General features: G+C 40.6%; 3 protein-coding genes across 3 annotated transcripts; 2 read left to right on the forward strand and 1 right to left on the reverse strand.

Annotated features, from left to right (window-relative positions):
* The first annotated feature begins 3,526 nt into the window (after positions 1–3,526).
* Positions 3,527–8,232, forward strand: LOC102701778 (serine/threonine-protein kinase D6PKL2). The gene is made up of 2 exons (XM_040529675.1): positions 3,527–4,117; positions 6,919–8,232. Exons 1-2 carry the CDS (start codon positions 3,570–3,572, stop codon positions 7,772–7,774), a joined length of 1,404 nt encoding a protein of 467 aa, XP_040385609.1. The 5' UTR covers positions 3,527–3,569; the 3' UTR covers positions 7,775–8,232.
* A 3,018-nt stretch (positions 8,233–11,250) lies between these two features.
* On the forward strand, positions 11,251–12,867 carry LOC102703819 (protein BUD31 homolog 3). The gene is made up of 4 exons (XM_006663756.3): positions 11,251–11,468; positions 11,869–11,976; positions 12,083–12,270; positions 12,481–12,867. Exons 2-4 carry the CDS (start codon positions 11,883–11,885, stop codon positions 12,634–12,636), a joined length of 438 nt encoding a protein of 145 aa, XP_006663819.1. The 5' UTR covers positions 11,251–11,468; positions 11,869–11,882; the 3' UTR covers positions 12,637–12,867.
* A 247-nt stretch (positions 12,868–13,114) lies between these two features.
* On the reverse strand, positions 13,115–16,794 carry LOC102702061 (IQ domain-containing protein IQM3). Its single transcript, XM_015843344.2, has 9 exons — positions 16,493–16,794; positions 16,081–16,195; positions 15,860–15,925; positions 15,475–15,563; positions 15,203–15,290; positions 14,747–14,893; positions 14,545–14,637; positions 13,977–14,078; positions 13,115–13,885 (listed from the first exon to the last, which is right to left on the reverse strand). The coding sequence occupies exons 1-9, from the start codon at positions 16,705–16,707 to the stop codon at positions 13,349–13,351; spliced, it is 1,452 nt and encodes a 483-aa protein (XP_015698830.1). The 5' UTR covers positions 16,708–16,794; the 3' UTR covers positions 13,115–13,348.
* Between the last annotated feature and the right edge of the window lie 6,126 nt (positions 16,795–22,920).

Here is a 22,920-nt window from a genome sequence, read left to right on the forward strand (position 1 = left end):
TGGATACCGTGTGGAGAGGTCATCGTAACGGGGTTCACAAGTTAACTTTGCAAGCATTTAAGAAATCGTGAAGAAATATTGATGGAAAGTTGAGAAAGAAAAATAGAGATGAGCTGCCCCTGCACTACTTATAGGTACTGTAGCACATGGTTATGTAGTAGGGCGTCATACATACTGACATAGTTCGTTTTGGTTTGAATGCTGGAACTTGGGAGGGGAGAATTTGATCTGCTAAATTAAATCTGTTTTGGAAATTGAGGATTTGGATCTATTAGGACCAGTGAGTTGTACTCTTAGTTTATGATGAGGTTTTTAGGTATAAACAGGAGAGGTGTTAAGACCGGATAAATATAACTTTTATAAAATAGAAAAAATAGGATTTAAGAGAAGTAGTTTGTATTCACTTTATAAATATATTAATGTAATAAAGTTGATCTATTATTAAGTTACGTTCTCTTGGTTTTAAGTCGTTAGACTGTGGGTACTCAATCGATTATATCATAATTTTAGGTCGTTTTATTTTCTCTCGACATCTGATAATTGGTCTTATGTATCGACTGTACAGTTGCCTGAGCTGTTCATGTTCACCCGTTTCAGCTTTTTTTTTTTTTGAGGACCACCCGTTGCAGCTTTGCGAGCCTCGGGCATCGTGTGTCCTGCAAGCTACTAGGCCAGAGAAACCTTTGGCCAATGGGTAAATACTTATCGGATATTGCTATTCCATACTCATCTCAATAGTAAAATTTTATACTATTAAAGTATCTATATCCGTCACAGATAAGAAAATTTCCCTATACCTATACCGTTTGGGTAAACCTTACCCATCGGTTTACCTATATACCCGTAAAAGTTTAAAACAATCTAAATATCATATTTTTTATATAGTATATGTATAGACGCTAGATACTTAGGACATCACATATTCATATAGTGTGGTGGAAAATACATGGATGGTTTAAATACCTATAGTTTTGGTTAACTAGACTAGGGTAATATGATATTAGGCCATGACATGTATTTAAACTTGTGGGTATTTATTACCCATAGTTAAACATGTATAGAGATCATAAGAACGTTTTCATACCCGCGTACCCATCGGTGAAAGTATTTACCCAATTAGGATAATATATTTAGCTCATACACATACTCCAATAGAGTAAATACTCATCGGGTTTCGGGTCACGGATCCCCACTGCCATCTCTAAGAAACCTCTTTGGGCCATTCTCTTTTTACCCTCCTCTCGACCACGTGGCCAAGCCAGGTCACTCGCGGGACTGTACCGTTGCCTGTGACACGAGAGAAAAAAAAAGAACGAAAGAATATATTTATAAATGAAAAATAATTTATAAATAAAATTTTATATACGTATTATCAGAGATCTAACTAATGAAACATCGATAAAAAAATCAACTTTAAATTTAATGTAAAATAATTTAAAAAACGGAAAATTAGGGAGAGAAGAAGTTCCAGGTCAGGTCAGGGAGCTAGGTACGTGCTACGGAAGAATACACACGCATGGTATCTCCATCGTTTGGTCGAGTCATGCATTTGTTCCGGCTACACTTGGACTTCACGCTCTCACATCCATATCAACCATCTCCTCTGCTCTAGGTAGTACTACTACCTCCGTTCCCATAATAATCCCATTTTCTATTTTTTCGTGTCTAACGTTTGATCATTTGTCTTATTTAATTTTTTTTATGATTAATATTTTTATTATTACTAGATAATAAAATATGAATAGTACTTTATACGTGACTAAATTTTTAAAAGTTTTTATGTAAATTTTTTAAATAAAACGAATGGTCAAACATTAGACACGAAAAAATGAAAAATGAGATTTTTATGGGAGAGAGGTAGTAGCTTCTTTCTACCTACGTTGTAGCTCTCTGCCCTGCTGTTTTCTAGCAGCCTAACGTGCGATTCCAAGCACGTACGACCGGCCAAACCCCCCAAAATTAGTGGCAAAATTACGCGTTGGGGATTCACCACCGCATCAGCGAGAGGAGATGAACCGTGCAGTACGTCGCCGGCCGGCGATGTTTGTGTTTGGTTTCCCGGCTATATGATTATATGGAGGAAAGAGAGGAGGAGAGAGTTTAGTCGGTTTAAGCACAAGAACCAAAGAGTGATACGTGGGTTCTACACTAATGATAAAGAGCTAACTAGTATATAGATGAGCTAAAAAAAGACTATATAAAATCCTATAGTCAGTTTATTGGCTATATAATTAGCCTTGCTCGTAACTGAAGCAACAAGCTACTGGCTCGTCTCGTCGAGCTTAATTACTGGTTACTGCATGCAGCCCCCTTTTTCGAGCCGTGAAAAGGCTACTGCTAGCTAAGACTACGAGGGAATCGATTAGCCAATTAGCCGCTCGGTCAAAGCAATTAACGACGCGTATCCGAAGCAAACGGAGAGCATTCCTACTTGCTGAAAATAGAGAAAAAAATTGCTTTAGCAGATACTTTAACTGGAATCCATATCGAAAAAGTTTCTCTACTTCCTTCGTATCTTAATATCTTATTTCAGATGAAGAGAGCGAGAACAATATGAGAGTTAGAGCAGTCCTAATGAAAAAAACTAACATAATTGCCAAATCATCTATATAAACCATTTTCACGGTGGTGGTATTTTCGAGTAATAATTGTTTTCTCTTTTTCTACTAACTCTATATTCTTCCACACCAGTGAGCGTGACACATGTCTCGTAGAAACCGGTGATTTCTCCCTAACGATGAATTCATGGTTTCTTGGTGCATTGGATGAAGAGAAGACTTGGTTTCTTTATGAGGAAACCATTTTTAAGTTTTTTCTCTCTTTCTTTATTAAATATGTTATCATGTCATCATTTTACTTACGTGACAAATCTTTTAATAAGAATAGAAATCACTATTAATATACCATTGGGACGGTCCTTATTATACCAAAATATTAATAAAATATATATGAAGGACGTTATATAAATGTCATATTGGAGTGATGACCGATATAAAGAGATAATTTATTTAAATAATAATATGGATGATTAAATTTGAATGAGTTTTTATAAATACTCTAAGGCCATGTTTGAGAGTCTTAGTAGATCTGCTGTCCAATTTATGAAAGTTAAATGCTCTCAAATAATAATTAGCTTCTATAAAATTAAAGTTATACTCTAGAAACTAAAAATCCAACATTTTTATATTGTGAGGACTAGGCCTGGTGGCTTCTCAGAATCTTAAGCTCAAGAGGAGAACCTTAAGTCTAACTACGAAGAAGCTCCTAATCAAAGCATCGCCGTGGAATGTTCCATCTGTTAATCCCGGTGTATCCTACCCGGAGAACAGGGCCTGCATGTTCCCCGGAAATCCAAGCCATAAAGAAAAACCTAAAACATTTTTATTTTTATTATAAAAAAAAATCAAACCCCGGACCGGACGGGCGATCCCGGGCCCGGGCCCGGCCCATCACCCTCCCTCCTGTCCTCTTCAAATTAAAAACCCCACCACCTGGCCTCCCTCCGCCTCCCGCTGTCTCCGCAATCGCCACCCACATCGCGTCACGTCGCGGCCGCGTCGCGCCGCGCAATGCCTCCCGACGCCGCCGCCGGCGACGCCGACCTCGCGGCGGACGAGCTGCAGAGCCTCAGCTTCGCCTCCTCGGAGCGCTCCCGCTCCGGCTCCACCGTCTCCACCGCCACCACCGTCTCCTCCTCCGGCCCGCTGCCCCCTCCTCCCCCGCCCCGCGCGGCGCCCGCGCCCGCCCCCGCAGCCGCGCCGCCGCGCCTCGGTGCGGTCGCGCTCTCCGACGTGCGGTTCCTGCGGAGGCTCGGGTCCGGGGACATCGGGAGCGTCTACCTGGCGGAGGTGAAGGGGAAGGGCGGCGGGGCGGCGACCGCGCTGGTGGCGGCCAAGGTGATGGACAGGAAGGAGCTCGCGGGGAGGAACAAGGAGGGGCGCGCGCGCACGGAGAGGGAGATCCTCGAGGCGGTCGACCACCCCTTCCTCCCGCGCCTCTACGGCGTCGCCGAGGGGGACCGCTGGTCATGCCTCCTCACCGAGTTCTGCCCCGGCGGCGACCTCCACGTCCTCCGCCAGCGCCAGCCGCATCGCCGCTTCTCCGAGTCCGCCGTCAGGTATAATACCATCTCTCCTCGATTGCTCGATCGCACAAACACATTTTTGTTCTTGTCAACTGAACACAAAAAAATGAAACATTTTTCTTCGACTGTCTAACCAACACATCATGAATCACCACCGTCATGTCAATTGTGTTTAATCCTAAAGTCTAAAGAAATAACTTTTGACAAACTTTGCAACTAATTCACCTTTGCCCTCCTCTTGATTTTGGATCCTGAAGCTAAGCCAGTGATCGTAGGCTTTTGGGAGAAGAATGTGGCTTGTTTGTGTGTGTGTTTTTTTATGTACGACAAAGTATGTTAGGATCTACTAGTGGATGAAGCTCTCAGTTGTTCTCTTCTTTTGCTTGGCCCCATCATGTCTTCTGTTAGGCATGCATGTCCATCTTTATTCAGTCGGAATGTGTTCAATCATGAAAACATGCATAATGCTATTTGATGGCAGTAGGCTGCCTTTTGGATTCACCCTTAACGAAAATGTCACACAAACAGAGACTAATGCAGCCCTCCAAAAGCAACATATGAATGCGACATGAATAAGGTGATGCAAATCTGTTCTCAAAATGTCTCCTTTTTTTTCACTTTCTTCTGAACAAAATGTCTCGTCGTAGTTGGACAGTGCAAAGGATTGGGCATCATGGATGGGAGGGAGCTCAGTGTCGCTTTATGGCTTCCTTGCTAGTGTAGCTCAGCCACACGCCCATATCACCTTGCAATCACTCACCATTCAGAGGGTTTGTTCAGTGTTTGCATGTGCAAACCTGTGGCCTTCTGAATCCAACAAGCCTGACCCTGTGGGAGTAAAGCTGTTCTTGTCATATGAGTTTGCAGGTTTGTTCCTTCGAGGAAATTAGGCATCTTTGCATCGCACAACAATCTGTAGGCGATTATCACTTCCTTAACAATTTATTATCCTTCCATAAGACTACGGAAACTGATGTAATTCCTCTCCGGGATATACTTAATGCAGAATCAGCCTTAAGCCGTATTCCACTTGCGTCGAATATCATGTAGGCCATAGCCTGTATTACGGAGTAGAAGACAAAATATGTCAACTTCTACTAGACTGTAGTGATTGAGAATACTAGCAGCATTATTCGGTACGTTTGTTCCATTAACAAGCATCATGTGGCCACATTCATTTAGTCAAGGGTACATCAGTATTCAGTAGTCTGGCCATAGTATTCACCTGTATAGTTGTAGTCAAATACACAACCTACATGGATACATGCTGCTGCCAGTGCATTCCCATGCCTTCTTAATCCATTTTCAGTATGGAAACGAGTGAGAACTTTGATCCACTAACAAAAATGTTTTATTTTTAAATACATAGTCTAACACATATACTCCAGTACTAGTAGCTGTCAGATAGCCTTTGACCGACATAAACTTTGTGAAAATATAAGAAGAAAACCATATATAACTCACAGATAGATTAACTTTGTTTTGCTCCACTGTTAGCACCTGAGGCCCTCGTCTTGTGACCGAAAAAACCAAACGACATATTTACAGATATTTTGGTTTATAAGCATAAGTATAAAGAAGAAGATGTCAGTTGGAAAAAATCCCAAATTCTTGTTACAGCCTCAGTATCAAAAACGCATTTTTTTTCTAAGGTTAAAAACAGAGTTGCATTGTGTACGCTTTATGGTGTGGTAGTGGTGGCCTGCAATGGCGTTGTGAGTTGTGTGATTGTACATGGCGGATGGCGCACCTACCCTACAACCAACAACAACATTGCCATCAAGGCATGGTAATAAGGTCGGTTTAATGATTTAATCTGTTGCTAATCCCGATGTGACACGAGCGGTGCCCTTGTGCTACGGCGCAGGAACCGTTTGGAGAACATGAACTTTACTACATTACTTCCCCTCGTAGGTGTAGCTGCCATTAGTCAATTAGGCTTTTATTAACCCCCATGTGATGACTGATGAGAGCTACTGGAATCACAGCTCTGAAACACACACAACTTCAGAAGAGATCGACATGGGGTAGTAGGGTACTTGCTGTAAGGATTAATCTAATTAACCCAAGGAATTATCAACTTGAGTGCCCACATGAAGGACCTTCCTTTGTGGCAATAAATTATGCTCCAGCCGTGCAAACTCCCCAGCATCAATGATGTACTGACTCGAGCACTGTCTGTTTTTCTTTAGTGACTTTTTTCTCTGCTCTGCTGAGTCTGCTCTTGCATCTTTGTGACTTTTGCTTGGGGGGTACTGGAGCTCCCATGGTGGCAAACATCAACGCAGATGTGGATAGTAGATACAGGTGGCTTTGTCGTTGGTCGTCGCTACATGGAGATGTGGGCTGCTTAAGGTGACATGAGACTAAAGTCCAAGGATGCAACTTCCATACACTTGCAGTATGCAATCGTAACTTGCTTTGTACAGTGGTCGCAAAGAACACCAGCAACAGCAAGCTGTAAGAATTAGTTGGCTGAAATCTGATTAAACATTGGCATGTTTGGGAGCCGTAGATTTCAGGAAGTTGCTATTTGGTAGTCAGTTTCTAAAAATCTGAAAAAGCTTTTAAAACCTAGCTTCTGGATTCTTAGTTCATTTCTAGAATCCGTAACTCGGATGCTATAGACCGTTTGGAGCAGTTTCTGGCAGAAACAACTTTTGAGAAAAGCTGCAGCCGGAAGAAGCTCCTTAAACAGGCCCTAGCATACCATCTGATTTTTTTTACATAATGACATGCCTCATTTTATTTTTATAATGGCCATTGCTGAATAATGATGGTTTTATGTGGAGCTTAGCTGAATGATCATGGCAATGTGACACTGTTGGTGACAGGTTCTACGCGGCGGAGGTGGTGGCGGCGCTGGAGTACGTCCACATGGTGGACATCGTGTACCGGGACCTCAAGCCGGAGAACGTGCTCGTCCGCGCCGACGGCCACATCATGCTCACCGACTTCGACCTCTCGCTCAAGTGCGACCCGACGGCGCCGACGCCGGCGCACGTCATCTCGGACCCCATCTCCCTCGCCGGCCACTCCTCCAAGTCCTCGTCCTGCGCCATCCCGTCGTGCATCGTCCCCGCCGTGTCGTGCTTCCAGCTCTTCCCTGGACGTGGCCGGCGCCGGCGCCGGCGCCGCAAGAAGCCATCGAGCGGTGCCGGCAGCAGCTTCCCCGCCGGTGGGCTCGAGCTGGAGTTCGTGGCCGAGCCCGTGGAGCTCCGGTCGATGTCGTTCGTTGGCACGCACGAGTACCTTGCCCCGGAGATCGTGTCCGGCGAGGGGCACGGCAGCTCCGTGGACTGGTGGACGCTGGGCGTCTTCGTGTTCGAGCTCCTCTACGGCGTGACGCCGTTCAAGGGCTACGACAACGAGATGACCCTGGCCAACATCGTGGCGCGCGCCCTCGAGTTCCCCAAGGAGCCGTCCGTGTCGTCCGCCGCCAAGGACCTCGTCACGTCGCTCCTCGCCAAGGACCCGACCCGGCGGCTCGGCGCCACGGTGGGCGCGGCGGCTATCAAGCGGCACCCGTTCTTCGGCGGCGTCAACTGGGCGCTGCTCCGGTGCGCCACGCCGCCGTACGTGCCCCCGCCGTTCAGCGTCGCGGCCGCCGGCGCCGGCAGCCGCGCCGCCAACGACGACATGTCGGACGAGGACAGCAGCTGCCCCGGCACGCCCGTGGAGTACTACTAGAGAGAGAAGACAACGCCATTACGCCAAGGGGAAGGAAGCAGCTGCTTGTCGCCATGTCCGTGCAAAAGGAGACTGGCCATTGCCTTGTCCGGCCGGCGCACGTGGTGGTGGGATCCATGGCGCACGGCGGAGCAGGATGCAGGCGTCAAATAGTTGCCGGAGGCGTGTCCCCGGAACGCGCCATGGCAAGCGACAAAGTCAAGTTCCATTCCAACTGCTGCTGCTGCTGCTGCTTCTGCTTCTCTCTATGAATTTTCTCCGGCATGTTGGGTGCCCGTCTCACCATATATAACATCGACGCAGCGCAATATCATACACTTAGCTAGACCCATTTAGGACAAAGCAATTTTTAGCCTAATTCTCACCGTCGAACCAAACTGTTTCCTCTGACATTCACGCAGAGTTTTCTTCGTTTTAATTGATCTCTGTCCTGTAGCGAGTGAGTTCAGCGTTGTATTTATGGGTTTTTTTGAACTGGTGAAATCAATGTCTAAATTTTTCGCTTATTCCTATGAATCAAAATTTAAAATTCTAAACTTAAATTTAAAGTAGATTCTAGGTAATTTTCCAGCCTTAAATTTTAGATCGCTAAGAATACATATATAAAAATTCCATTCTTAAAGTATTTTTCATTCGTACATACATGAATCCCAAACGGTTAAGAGGGCATGCACAATGTAAGCTCCGTGAATGACTAGCCCAAACAAACCACCTAGGATGAAGCTACCTCTTTCACAACAGTACATGATACCCTTAAGTGGGTCCCACGAAATAAAAGTTGATAGTCTTTTTACCTTTTCCCTACTCTCTTCGATGGGCTCTCCTCTCTTTCCCCTCTTTCCCTTCTTTCTCTCCTCCCATGATCTCTCTCCCATCTCCCACGGCGCGTTGCGGCAGCGGGCGGGCGACGGCGCATCAGGCCGCGTGGATCCGGCCGGCGATAGCGCGTCGGGGCGACAGGCGGTGTTCTCTCCGGCGCGTTTCCCTCTCCTTGCTTTCTCCGGTTTCTCTTATTTCTCTAACAGAGCTATCGTCCCTTGGCAAGAGGACAGGCACCCCAGCTAGGGTGCAGTTTCGAGCTGGCGAACCAGCTCCAATGGACGAGCTAGAGCTCCTCGTCGTATAGGAGCACTGTGCATGGGCTCCCAGGGAACGACGGGGACATGCGGCTATCATTTCACCGGGATTTCTGCGCGGCTCTGCTGCTTTTTTCTCGCCGCCGTCGTGCTCGTGCTCGTGCGGCTTCGCTTGGCTTTGCTTTGCAACAAGCCATCAGGCCGGTCATCTCGGTCTGTTCCTGTCACTGCTGCTACGTGAGTGGGATGATGTCATTTCTAGACACGTACTTCTAGATGAAACAACTCCCTGTATGTATGATCGCCGGCAAGCACCTTTGCTGGAGCTGCACAAATGATCATCGTCTATAGGAAAAAGACGACGTGCATACAGCATGACAGTGAAAGTTTGACGCTAGGCTGCAAGACCCTACCATACAGCTATGTGGGGTCATATTTAGTCTTTCTTCTTTTTTAACCAAACGAAAAATAATTTTAAAAAAACTTATATATATATATTTGTAACAATCTAAAAGCTAAAGTTGAAAAATAAACTTCAATGAAAAAACTCAAAATCAACTATAAATTTTAGGTTGAAAATATAAATTTTAAGTTATAAAACAAAAGGAGTGGTGAATGATCGTGGTCCTGCAGTGTGCCATCAAAAGCGAGTCAATTCAACCAACTTACTCCTACCAAACCATATACAGTTTTACAGTTAACAGATAGGAGCAGGCTGTCCTCCATCTTGATGGTATAGTAAGGGCATTTTTAGTATATATTTCCTTAGTAAGTTTTAATGATGGATATTTCATGAGGTGTTAGTTTAGTTAAGTGTGCTTCAATGTTTAGATTCATATTACTTAGACTAAGGTGAGACCCACTAAGATAGAACGTAGCCATGCTTCTCACCTTTCCCCATCATACAATATTTTTTATTCTAAGCACTAGTTGCCTAAATAAGTAATAGGTGCTTAGAAAATTTAGCTTAGCTCTCTCCTTTCCATGTATAGCATATATCATATACATTTCTTGTTCCTCTATACATCTTCTTAGATAACACATTCAAGTTGCTCTGAAAGGTGTCAAGCAAAGGTTTCAAAAGTGCAGAGAGTAATAATCAAAAGAAGTTCTTTTTACGGTTGATGGCATATTACCTTTCTTGGATCTGCAGGTATGCATGCACGCGCTCTATAGTAGTTATGTACTGCAAAAGCACAGCAGGTAGGCCAGCCAGCATATATCAAATGATCGCACGAAGAAATTGCTGCAAACACAGGCTACCAGTTCTCTGGCTAGAGCATCTCTAGCGAGAGCCCTTATCCTTTTACTTATGTTTTCGCTTGTATGCTAAAATTTAGATTTTTAAACCTTAGTTTTAGGGCCTCTTTGAATCATAAGAATGCATATGAATGTAAAAACGAAGGAATAGAAAAAACATATGATTCTGACAGAAATATAAGTGTAAAACATAGTATTGCAAAATACAGGAAAAACGTAGGAATGACCGTTTAATTGGACCACGGAAAAAACACAGGAATTTGAAGAGAGATAAAGACTTATAAGATTTTTTTCATGAGGTTTTACCTCATGTTAAAATTCTTTCAAAACTTGTATGAAAAGTGGCTTTCTATAAGAATTTCATAGGATTTGATATGGTTTATTCCTTTGATTCAAAAGGTTCTGTAGGAAAAATTTTTATAGGAATAAAATTCTCCAAAATTTATATGAATTTCCATTGAATCAAAGGGCTGTAGAGTTGACATTGCGTCCGTCTCATAAACATCGATGAGTAAGTGAACATCAAGGAATAAGTGTAATTAAACTTAACTAGACCTACACGAGCAACATAGAATAAAAACTAGCTCGATAAGATAGTACTCCCTCTATTCCCTATATTACTAGATGATGACATAGTTGATTGTTTGACATATATTTGGTTATTTGTCTTATTTAAAAATTTTATATAAATACATGTAAATATAAGTTATAATGAAAATAATTTAGTATAAATCCAATCATAACAAAATAAATAATACTTGCATAAATTATTTAATAACATGAATAAGTCAAACATGTGCAATCAATAGCCATCTATTAAAATATAAATAGAATTTTTATTTTGAGCGAAGAAAACGAGGTACCGCTTCGTATGTACTCGCTCCATCCAAAATAATGTATCGCTGGTTGAATATAAAACTAATATCTGTGACAACAGATTCAGTAGAAATATATTGTTATAATTCTTATACAATAATAAACTTTTAATTTTATAATTAATTATTGATCAGTATTCGACACATATAAAATCAAAATAATATGACGGGTAGTGTAAGTATTTTTTTGTTAGTAGGAATATCACTGTAAATAACTTCCCCGCCACCTGAAAAAAGACCAAAAATGCTCCCTGCCTTTTCTATTCAACGTAACCCTAGATACAATAGTTTGTCACTCCACTTTTCTCCGTCGTCTCTCCACTACGCGGCGGCGGCCGGCGAGCTCCGCCCCTCCGCGCTCTCCCTTACGGCGGCCGGGGACGGGCTTCTCCTCCTCTCTCTCTCTCTCTCTCTCTCTCTCTCCTCCCGCCGCCTGCGCTGATCTCACGCGAGCAGGGGCACTCTTGTCCTTCATCCTCACCGGTGAGCATCCATCCATCCCCGCCCTCTTTTCTCTTCATGAATCTGCATCATGAACCCTAGATAATAACCTCAAGGGAGGCTAATAACAGGATTTTTTTTGGTTCCCAAACAATTTGGGGGTTTAACTGAACACCCATGTCCCAAAATAGATCCGCCCCTGACTGAGAATAGGAGTAATTTGATTCTGCTGAAGAATGGAGCTTTGATTGCAAAACGTTATATAGTTCATTTTCTCTCCCCTATTTTTTGGGGTACAATTGGATATCCTGTTGCACATTTCAATATTTATGTAGTTTAGTAGAGCGCTCATTACCACTACACTTAGGATAAATTTTGAGAGGAAGTGTGTTTTCTTGGGCAACATATCATAATTCGTTTCTTATTGTGTCGCTCTATGCAGCCGGAAGAAGCATCATGCCTAAGATAAAAACAAGTGGTGTGAAGTATCCAGATGGGTGGGAGCTTATAGAACCCACCCTCTCAGAACTTCAGTCCAAGATGAGAGAAGGTCTGGCTGCTTATCCATTCTCATCATCTGAAACATGTGCACTGCTGATTTGCTGTGACAGTAAATCGGACTCTTTTATCATGGTGGATGCTTGGTCTATGTGTAGCTGAAAATGATCCACACGATGGCAAGAGGAAGTGCGAGGCACTGTGGCCCATTTTCAAGATCAATCACCAGAGGAGCCGATATCTGTATGACCTTTACTACAACAGGAAGGAGATATCCCAGGAGCTGTATGAGTTCTGCCTTGACCAGGGCCATGCTGACCGTAACCTCATTGCCAAATGGAAGAAGGTACTCACTGTGTTCTTCTTGAGACCAATCTGCAATTGATTGGAGATCGCATACTGCATCTTGCTAATGGTTAAGTTAGCTAAATCTTTTGTGGTATCTCGAAGTAGATTCCTCTGAAACGATGAATTCACCTGCACATAGGACCTCATATTTGTTCGTATCCAATTTGCATGGCCAACTGACTGAGATTTTTGTGCTGGATAATTGCAGCAAGGCTACGAACGTCTCTGCTGCCTGCGCTGTATTCAGACACGAGACCACAACTTTGCGACCACCTGTGTGTGTAGGGTTCCTAGGCATCTAAGGGAAGAGCAGGTCATAGAGTGTGTCCACTGTGGTTGCAAAGGCTGTGCTAGTGGTGACTAAGTAGCACTATTGGGATTACTTTTCAAGCTACATCAGGATGGTGAATGTAAACTGAATAGCTGATGTAGTGATATCTCTGATGTACTTGGAAAGAGAGTAGACCGAATGTACTCGCAAGATAATGCATGTGGTAATGTGAAAAAAAACTCGAGTTCTTACCACGTTTAACTTATTTCAGTTCCTCCCCTTTCAGATTGTTGATAATCTCACCAGCTTACTATTAGATTGCTACGTACTGTTGTGTTGAGCTGTGATTATGATGTGTCCACTTACTGTTTGGCCAACCGGCAGCCCAGTTTCATTCCTGTTAAATCGATGATGATTTTCAGTTATGATCCTTTCCTGATTGTCATAATAAAACTTTCTATCACATCAACTGCAAAATGGCCTGGCTGGACAGGAAATTTTGTTGCTCGATCAAGGTGTTAATTTCAACAGTTAAAAGTCGGAACACAGAGTAATTGAACAAAATTCAAACTTGGTGAATTTATTTTACTATCTTATTGATTAATTCGAGCATAAATAGATCCACACAACATTTGAAAAGCACCAGGCATGAGCCTAGCACCTGACACTCCCTGGTCAATGCATTCTACACCAAGCATAAAGGTGCAGAACTACAATGACAATGGGTACTAAACCAAGAGCTTATAACTGCAATGCTGCAAAGGTGTCTCTGCTGAGCATGCTAGTTACACACTCATCAGCTATTCTAACTTGGCTGGGGCAGTGATGTCTGGATTGGCCCAAGAGGAGATGTTGGTAAGTTGGGTGTGGGTGAGAGACCTGCCGGTAGCCTCCAGGAGGGCGATGGAGTCGACGCCCTCGGCGACAGGTTTACCATCTCCAGTGCTTGCATTCTGAGCTCCATTGGATAGTCCTTCACACATCCAATCCTTGGACCAACCCCAGTACTCCATTTCAGGGACAGCTTGTGCCCAAGCTGATAGGATTTCGACTCCCCCTTGGATTTCACCCTCTCAAGAATTGCTTCCCGCGGGACTTCGGCAGCCCTAGGGCTCTTCAGACCACCTGACAAGGTTCTTTGGTAGGTTGGCTTTGCTTTCTCTATGGGAATATTGTCGCTTTCAGCGCCTTCAGTTTGTGAAGATGGTCCGTTTGCCCTATCTTCTATCATGTTTGGAGGGAGAATCAATTGTGGAGGCTTGGATTCCATGACAGTAGCAAGTGGGTTCTGTTTATTAGGCACTGGATCTTCGTAGTAGTCTTCGGTTGTGGATGCGCGTACCTGAATATACAAACAAGCTCATTAATTGAAACTTTCTGATATCTGGTAATTACAGAGTATATTAGGTTTCATGGTACTGGAAATGCTGTACCTCAACTTCTTTCAGATCAACTCCATTCTCTTCTAGGAAGTTCATGAAGTTGGCAAGATTCTCTGCACTTGGTTTGTAATGACCACTATAGGCCCAGATGGACTGTAATTAGGAAATGATCATCAGAAAATAGCAGAAAGCGATGAACCCAATGGACATGGACACAAACTAGATAAGGAAATTATCAAAATGATTATCATGCGCTAGCAGGCCTAAAGATGGGGAGGATAATCCAGTCCAATGTCTCTCATATCCTGCATTTTGGCCGAATTCTTAGAAGACTAGTTTGATCCATTCTCGAAATTCAAGCTATGAGAAAATGTTTCTAAAATACATCAGGTATTCCCAATCTCCCTCACAAAAGGAAGCACATGCCTGAAATAAGGATTCATGGCCATCCTAGAAACATGAATGGTTTGAAGTTACTATTACAAACTGAATCAGAATCACCAATCGTTTAGGTCCCAGAAGTTGACTCAAAGGAAGAAAATAAGCAGTCATATCAAGAAAGCAAAATACTGTTCATAAATGGTACTAACATAGTCAAGGCATGGTTTATCAACAGTACCTTGATAACTCCATTTTCTGCTGTAAACCTTCCAGCAGCTATGGTAGCACCTCCTGCTAAAAAGCTTGAGTGCTGGAATACACCTCTCTCTTTCTGGATAGAGAAAAATCAGTTTATGAGGGAAAAAATAGCAATACTAAAGTTGCAAAACATGATCTAGTTCAGCAGCAACAAGAGCAACTTGTGAGGCTGGGAAAGCTACCTTGCCAGCATAAAGTTTCTTTGTTGTGCTCATAACAAAAATCCATTTGGTCCCTTTAGGACCTTGGCTTGTATCAAGTGGTTCTTTGGAGTGCTTATGGATAATCTTCCCCTTTGTAACAACGTATTCATAGAGCTCACGCTCTTGCTGCAAAAATCCATAAAATAACATGCAACATTATTTCATTAAAATAAAATATTTTCGAAAAACTGAAAGATAGTGATGTAGGCCAGGGTATGCTACGGTATTAATTATTGATAAAGTCAGAGATGTGGATTCTGAACTGTCCGCTTTTCTTAGAGATATAGCACATGTTTCACTAAGTTCATTAATACAAATTCCAAAAGGTGCGCATGACAAAAGGTCTTAACTCCTAATGCAGCTTTTCTTAGAATTATTTCAATAGGATACATGATTTTGAACTAAGGGTAGGGTGCATTGTAGACATGATCTTACCGGACCAAGATATTTTATGCATTGCTTCTTCAACCGAGCTCTGGGACACTCAGGAAGGTCAACATCTTTTCCCTCCCCAATATCAAGCCTACATTTGCAAAATGATTAATGAAATGACTGCACAATTAAACCACCCACTGAAATTTCTGAGGTAAGGTGCAACATTAAAATCTATTTATCCTGCCTGAAATCTCTTTTGTCAGAGACATTGATTCCAACAACATACATAAGCAAATTCATCAAATACACAAAAAACAAAGCCAACTTCTTACCAGTAGAAGAAGGGCTCGCCGGCCTGGCTTTGGCACCAGACATCATAGTAGAAATGCAGATTGTGACCATATCTGTGCCGCGGGTCAATCTATACAACACGTGAACACTACTGTCATGGTTGAGTCACAAGGTTTTGCATAGTTAACTTAAATAAACAAAATTACAAGAGAAGAAGCTTCTATGACAGTAAGATATGGAGCTTTTATGATCGATGTTCACACCTAACAGAAAAGGTCCAAGTCAACTCATACCCCGATAGCAGCCTCTTTTCACATATGTGAACAAAAGTAGTGATATCTAATTATCTAAAGTCTAAAACAAAGTGCAAAGAATCCTAGTATGCTACTAATACTACAGAAACAGCAGTGGATCTGTACTACTCACAGCCTCGATCCAGTGCTGGAATGCCAGCTTCAGAGCCTTGCCGTCTCTGGATAAACCCTGACCCACCTGCATCAAAGCACAAAATTTTACAGCAATTTCAACACAAAGACACATACGGCACAGCAGTCAAAGAAACGCGGTCCAAGTAAAACCAAAAAGGATCGCTTTTTCGAAGGATTTGTGGCAGCAAGTGATGCACAGAAACGGAAGGAGACCGAGACCTTGGAAGCATTGATGCTGACGCGGTTCCAGCGCGACGCGGCCGTCTCCGGCTTTGGGTCGTCGAAGAAGGAGACGGTGCTGTGGCTGAGCCGCGCGAAGTCCAGCGCTTGCCACCTTCAGCAATCCAGTTTCACAAACCATCTCGGTTAAACCAAAATCAAGCAGCTTTGGGGATACCAGCATGCCATAATCTCAAAGAAAGCAGCCATCTTTCCATCGAAGCCAACTCATGAGACAGCAAGAACCGAGAGAGGCGAATAAATAGGAGACGAATTGCATCAAAGGCGGCAGCTTTTTCTCTCCACCAAACCAAACCAGTAAACAAATCCGGAGCAAGAAGGGCCCAAAGGAGAAGAGAGAATTAGAAAGGAAGGGGAAGGAGACAGATTGGCGTAGGATCTGGATGCTCACCAGAGCTCCTCGACGACGACGGCCGAGTCGGCGAGCTTGCGCCTGGTCCGGTAGCTCCGGTACACCTTCTGCAGCTTGGTCGCCGCCCCATCCTCGCCGCCGCCAGCCACCGGAGAGGAAACGGCCTCCAGAGGATTCATCCCACCCCAGGAAGAGCCGGTGTCCATGCGATCCAGCCCCGCCGGAGGCGTCTCCATCTCCGCCTCCACCCTCATTCTTAAGGTTTAAGGTGCAGGAGGAGGAAGAGGAAGAAGAGAGCGAGTGGAAATGGGTGCAGCCTTGCGTTGCGAAGAGTGGACGAATTTAATCAGAGTTGCGTCGCTGTAAACGGTGTGGGATTAGAGAATAGAATACAGTAATCAAAGGCATTTATTCTATTCTATTGTAAAAATTTTGTTCTCGCCGGGAAGGGGCGTACTGGTAGACTTGTAGCCTACCTACCCATCCCATCCATTTGAAACGTGCAAATACTACCTCTGTTTTATAAAAAAATAATTCTTTGGTTTTCGTATTTAGTGTTTGAAGACCGTTTTATTTGAAAATTTTTTAAGAAATTTTAAAAAAAATTAGTCACACTTAAAATATTATTTATGATTTATTATCTAATAAAAACAAAAATATTAATCATAACTTTTTTTAAATAAGATGAAGAATCAAATATTATAGGTAAAAAGTGAAAGATTGATTTATTTTGATACGAAGAAAGCAGAGTGTTATCCGCCCAGTTTAGAGATATCAGATAATCCGAAGTAGCCGTACTGTTCACTAACATATACGTCAAAACCATACGAGAACTAAAACGTGAGTAGTACTGTGGAAATACTTAGAGCAAGTTGAATAGTATAGCTAACTGTTAGCTTTAATTCATTTATAACCAATTTAATAGTCAATTCATATAATAGTTATCTATAAAACATCAATATATGATATCACATGTCATATATACATTTTGTCTTATAGTTCGTGTACAGCCGGCTATAAATTAGTAACCCACCTCTCCTCTCTCTCTTCTCTTATTTCTTTGAAATATGCTTATAGCTGAGGCTTATAGTCAGTACCTGCTCTTACTGGTTCAGAGATCACAAAATTAACTAATAATGTAGGTGGACTAAAATGATACGTAGTCAGTTACATTATACTTACAGAGTTTACAGTACAGACTATACGAAGCTTTATGCGATATTCTGCTCACATATCAAAATGATATACGGCTATTTTTCTAACTTAATCAACAATTAGTATTACGGGTTTAGCTCCTCCTGGTAGTTGCATTATGCGTATGGCGTCCTGCATAACTAACAATTACATTTAGGAAACTTATTAGATTAATAGCACACGATGGGTTAATTTTTAGGAAATTTTATAACCGTGTCGTTATGATTTTCCAAAGTTAAATATATGTTACTTGTATCTCGATGACATATAGGACACACGTGAGTTAATAACACATAGGCAAGATGGTATATCATAATTTAGCAAAATGATAATGGCAGCCCTTGTAATTTTTCATAATTCGTATAGCTACCAGTTTGCTAAACAATTGACCTTGATCTATGAAGTAGGTTCTAAGAGCTGTAGTTTCTTAATGGTTTAATTTCACATTTAGATTTTAAGGATAGTTGCAAGATTAACAAAAATGAAATATGAACCAGAAACTGGATAATTTTCTTTTGTAAATTCTCATCAACTACTTCTAATGTCTAAAGCTCCCCCAGTTTATCCTCTAGGTTTGCACCCCTATCGCTCTATCCATTCTTACGCTTATATGCTTATAATCCAATGTTTAAATTTTATAGCTTAATTTTGGAGGTGCTTCTATGATCTTTTTATCTTAGTTTATTTTACGATGTTTATCTTGAAATTGCTAATATAAAAGTTTTATTTATAAATTTATTTTCCAGTGGCTAATAAATTGGACGGATAAACATAATTATAAAAGAAACGATTAAACTTTCATAACTATATATTCTCACAACCTAAGTAAAAATCTATACGGCTAGGGAGATCTAAACAGAAATTTAGTTCCCAAAACTTTTCTAAAAACATCACATCGAATCTTTAGATATTTAAATAGAACATTACATAGATAAAAATAAAAACTAATTACAAAGTTATGAGGAAAATCACAAGACGAATCTTTTGAGTCATAAGTGCTACAGTAATCAATATGTGCTAATGATGGATTAGTTATGCTCAAAAAATTCGTCTCGTGGTTTTCAGGCGAGCTGTGAAATTCGTTTTTCATTTGTACCCGAATATCTCTTCCTATATTTTGTCAAATATCTGACGTGATCTTTTTTCAAAAATTTTGGTAACTAAACCAGGCCTTAAACAAGGGCAAAAGCGTCATTTCCGTGGCGGCAAGCTGGCAGCAGACCGAGTGGTTGGTGCAGATTTTTGGGATGGAAATTGACTTGCCGGCGAGGCTGGTCTCTGAAGATAGATTATGGTGGTGTTTAAATTGAGAAAATTTTTGAAAGAAGTATCACGTTAAATGTTTGATCGGATGTCGGAAAGGGTTTTCGGACATGAATGAAAAAAACGAATTTCACGGCTAGCCTAATTAATCTGTCATTAGCACATATTGGTTACTGTAGCACTTATGTCTAATCATGGACTAATTAGATTCAAAAGATTGGTCTCAAGATTTCTTCCGTAACTGTGTAATTAGTTTTTTTTTATCTATGTTTAATGTTTTATTTAGGTGTCTAAAGATTCGATGGGATGTTTTTAGAAAAAAAATTTTAGATTGAGAAAATTTTTGGGAGAAGTGTTATGTCAAATGTTTGACCGGAAGTCAAAAAGGGTTTTTGACACGAATGGAAAAACGAATTTCACGGCTAGCCTAGAAACCGCGAGACGAATCTTTTGAGCCTAATTAATCCGTCATTAGCACATGTTGGTTACTGTAGCACTTATGGCTAATCATGGACTAATTAGGTTTAAAAGATTCGTCTCAAGATTTCTTCCGCAATTGTGTAATTAGTTTTTGGTTCATCTATATTTAATGTTTTATTTAGGTATCCAAAAATTTAATGTGATGTTTTTGAAAAAAAAATTTGGAAATTAAACAAAGGCTATGTACTAGCAGCTGCTCCTACTAGCTTGTCAAGTCAAGAATGGTCTCTGTCCATCCCGGATCGATCGCTGATCGCGTCTGAGCCACTCGTGCATTCCATGCGACCGTCACCGTGGACTCTTCTTCTCCCGCCAGCTGACGCCTTTGTGAATGTGGCGGATAGATGGATGTCTCTGGATCGATCGGTTGGTACACATCGTGTTTCATGGCTCTCCTGGGGAATTAATGATGCTGCCTCAAGGTAGATACCCACAAATAGATACGACAAGGTTCATTTTGTGTTTGGTTGATTTGCAGCATCACTTGGTATTACAAAAGTATTAATTAATGGCCTGGAATGATCCGGTTGGGGTGATAAAAAGCTCTAGGCAGTGTTAGCAAATACATTCAAATTTTTGAGGGGATTGGCTACCAGCAAGTTAAGGTCAATCGTACTTCCTCCAGCTTGATAATTATTATTATTTTGACAATAATACTATATTCTAAATCTATCCTTGCCTATAATTTTCTATTAGAATATATATATATATATATATATAACAAATAAATATTTATTTTATTAAAGTATACTTTATGACTTATGTTGCCCTAATAATTTTAAGTTGTATGTGTTAAAATTATTAATAGTTACAGATTTAATAGTTTAATCGTACTCATTCAAAACGACGAGAATCATGTAACTAAGCAACAAAAATAGTTTAAAAATCTGTGCTTGATTGAGAGACGAGAAGAGATTGAAAAAAAGTGGTTGCTATGTAACTGCAACGACTGTCAACAGGCGTAAAATCTCACTTGATCACCCTCTTTGGATAGTTTTACAATAACATCCACGGTGTTGGTTGACGACACATTCTGACACTGTGAGCACAGACAGACTAGCTAAAGTTGGAGTTTTGACTGGCAAAAATTTCCAAGCCCTACCTGCTCCGCATAGAAAACGGTTGGATGTGCACAGTCCAGGCAATTTCCAAGCCATGATAATCACCTAATTATTCTGTATACAAGCGCATTCTCAACTTAATGATTAGGATAGTGTCCATAACATTAAATAAGTTATCATCTAGGATAAAAGATGATGTGACAAGTGAATGTATGAGGAAAGAGAATAAAACCATGTGAGACAAAATTTCTACACAACATTAAAAATATCATGTGAGATAAATAGCATTAAATTGAAATAAGAATAGTGTTATTTGCATTGGAAGAGTAGTGTCTAGTACTAATTTTTTGTTGACATGGAGTTTATAAAAACTACGTCTAGTGTTATGGGTTGGGAATGCCTAATCAATCCATTGGTAGCATTCTTTTACTTTATTTTTCGAAAGTTGATCAATCTATTGTTTGCTTCTGGGAGTTGTCATTTTGGCACGGACCGTGGTCCGAGAAGTACGGCTCAACTAAGCTGGCAGTATGGCACGGCACGAGCTGCACGAACTCCTTAATTAATTGATTAATTTAACTGCAGTACTACTGCAGTAATACCATTCATTAATGATGTGCATAGTGCAGTAAGGACAGTCCGAATAAAAAGAACCAACACGGTTATCATCACCTATAGAAACTATTTTCTATAATAAAAATATCTTCAAGTAATAAATAATTTTCTCTTTTTCTCCTAACTCTATATATTCCACCAATGGTAAGCATGGTACATGTCTCCTAGATACCAGTGGTTTCTTTCTAATAGTGAATTTATGGTTTCTTGGTACATTGGGTGAAGAGAAGACTTGTTTCTTTAAGAGAAAACCATTTCTAAGTTTTTTCCTCTTTTTCTTCTTTAATTATATTATGATGTCATTATTTTACTTAGGTGACAAGCTATTTAATGATGATAGAAATCACTATTAATACACTATTTGGACTACCCTAAGAATGTGTATGAGAGCGAGCACAGTAAGGTTATGGATACAACTTATAAGAATTAACACATCATAGTTATGCTTATGTACAGATAACATATGAAAGGAGAGACAAAATAGCTAATAAATTTGTATTCAGCTGCAACACGGATTCTAATATAATATATGTACGAGTTGACTATTACATTGGCTATAAAAATGTGTTAGTTTCTAGAGCCAGTAATTGGCTATACTGATCTTAAACATATATAAGCCTATATAGAACACATTGCTGTTGGATATAGAGCAAGCACAGTGGAAGGCTATAAGCCAACTAGAAGTATATATGGAGAAAAGAGAAAAAAAATGAAAAATAAGAAATGTTTGACTCTTATACAAGAATTAGCTCTACACGTGGTTGAAGATAAATACATTAGTCCTAGGACTAAAAATTACTCCCTGGACTAAAATCTTTCCTGCTGTTTGGTTAGAGAGACTAAAAAGACTAAAATTGCATCATATATAGAAATTTTGGTTATGGGACAGGTATGAAAGAAAGTCTTAGCCCTAATAAGTACATCTGGAGGAGACTAATAGACTAATACAAATTGGGACAATTTTGTTTTTTCCTGATTTTCCAGTATAATATTGATTTTACCGCTCCTTTTTAGAGTTTTCGATTTTGCCCATCTTTTTTGAACCGAATGAACCGTTTGCCCCTATTTTGGATGGAAGTTATGTTGACCACTGGTTGACCAACATATTTAGTTTTAAAAATAAAATATTTAATTTCTGAAATAATTAATGACGAAATTACCCCTGTTTAAAAATTATAAGTTTTTAAACATTTAAATTAATAATATATTGTTTTTTATATTTCTATGAAACTTATAATTTTTTAAAAAAAATTGACATAGTTTTGAAACACTATCAAATATTTTTAAAAAATTATAAGTTTTTAAACATGTTATTTGAATTAATAATATATTGGTTTTGTATATTTCTATGATTTAGACAGAGGGTAATAACACAAATGACTTAAAAAAAGGATCAAAATGATATTCTCGTGCAGGGGTAAAATAGTCATTTAACACCGTGAGTCCTTCCGTCCAAAGGAAGGACAACCGGTTTATTCAATTCAGAAAAGAAAAGTAAGGGCAAAAACAAAAACCTAAAAAAATAGGACAAAATTAATATTAGAACCTGAAACAGGGACAGAAACAAAATTGCCTTATACAATTTTAGTCCCCGTTTAGTCTCTCATGTTTAGATTTTTAGGGACTAAACCAAACTAAAGTGAAGAGACTAATGAATTAGTAACCTAAACCAAACTAGGCCTAAATACATATGAGAGAAAGTGAAAGGGAAAAATAGTTGAGCCTAGCTTGCAACTAATCTATTACTATAATAGAAACTTACTAGTAGTTTGGCTCTGCTGTTACACTTGTTTCTACTGATACAATAATCACGCGTACTTTAATATTAATATCTTACGAACTTCGTCCCAAAAT

This window comes from Oryza brachyantha, chromosome 12 (genome assembly GCF_000231095.2).
Source record: "Oryza brachyantha chromosome 12, ObraRS2, whole genome shotgun sequence".
NCBI lineage: Eukaryota > Viridiplantae > Streptophyta > Magnoliopsida > Poales > Poaceae > Oryza > Oryza brachyantha.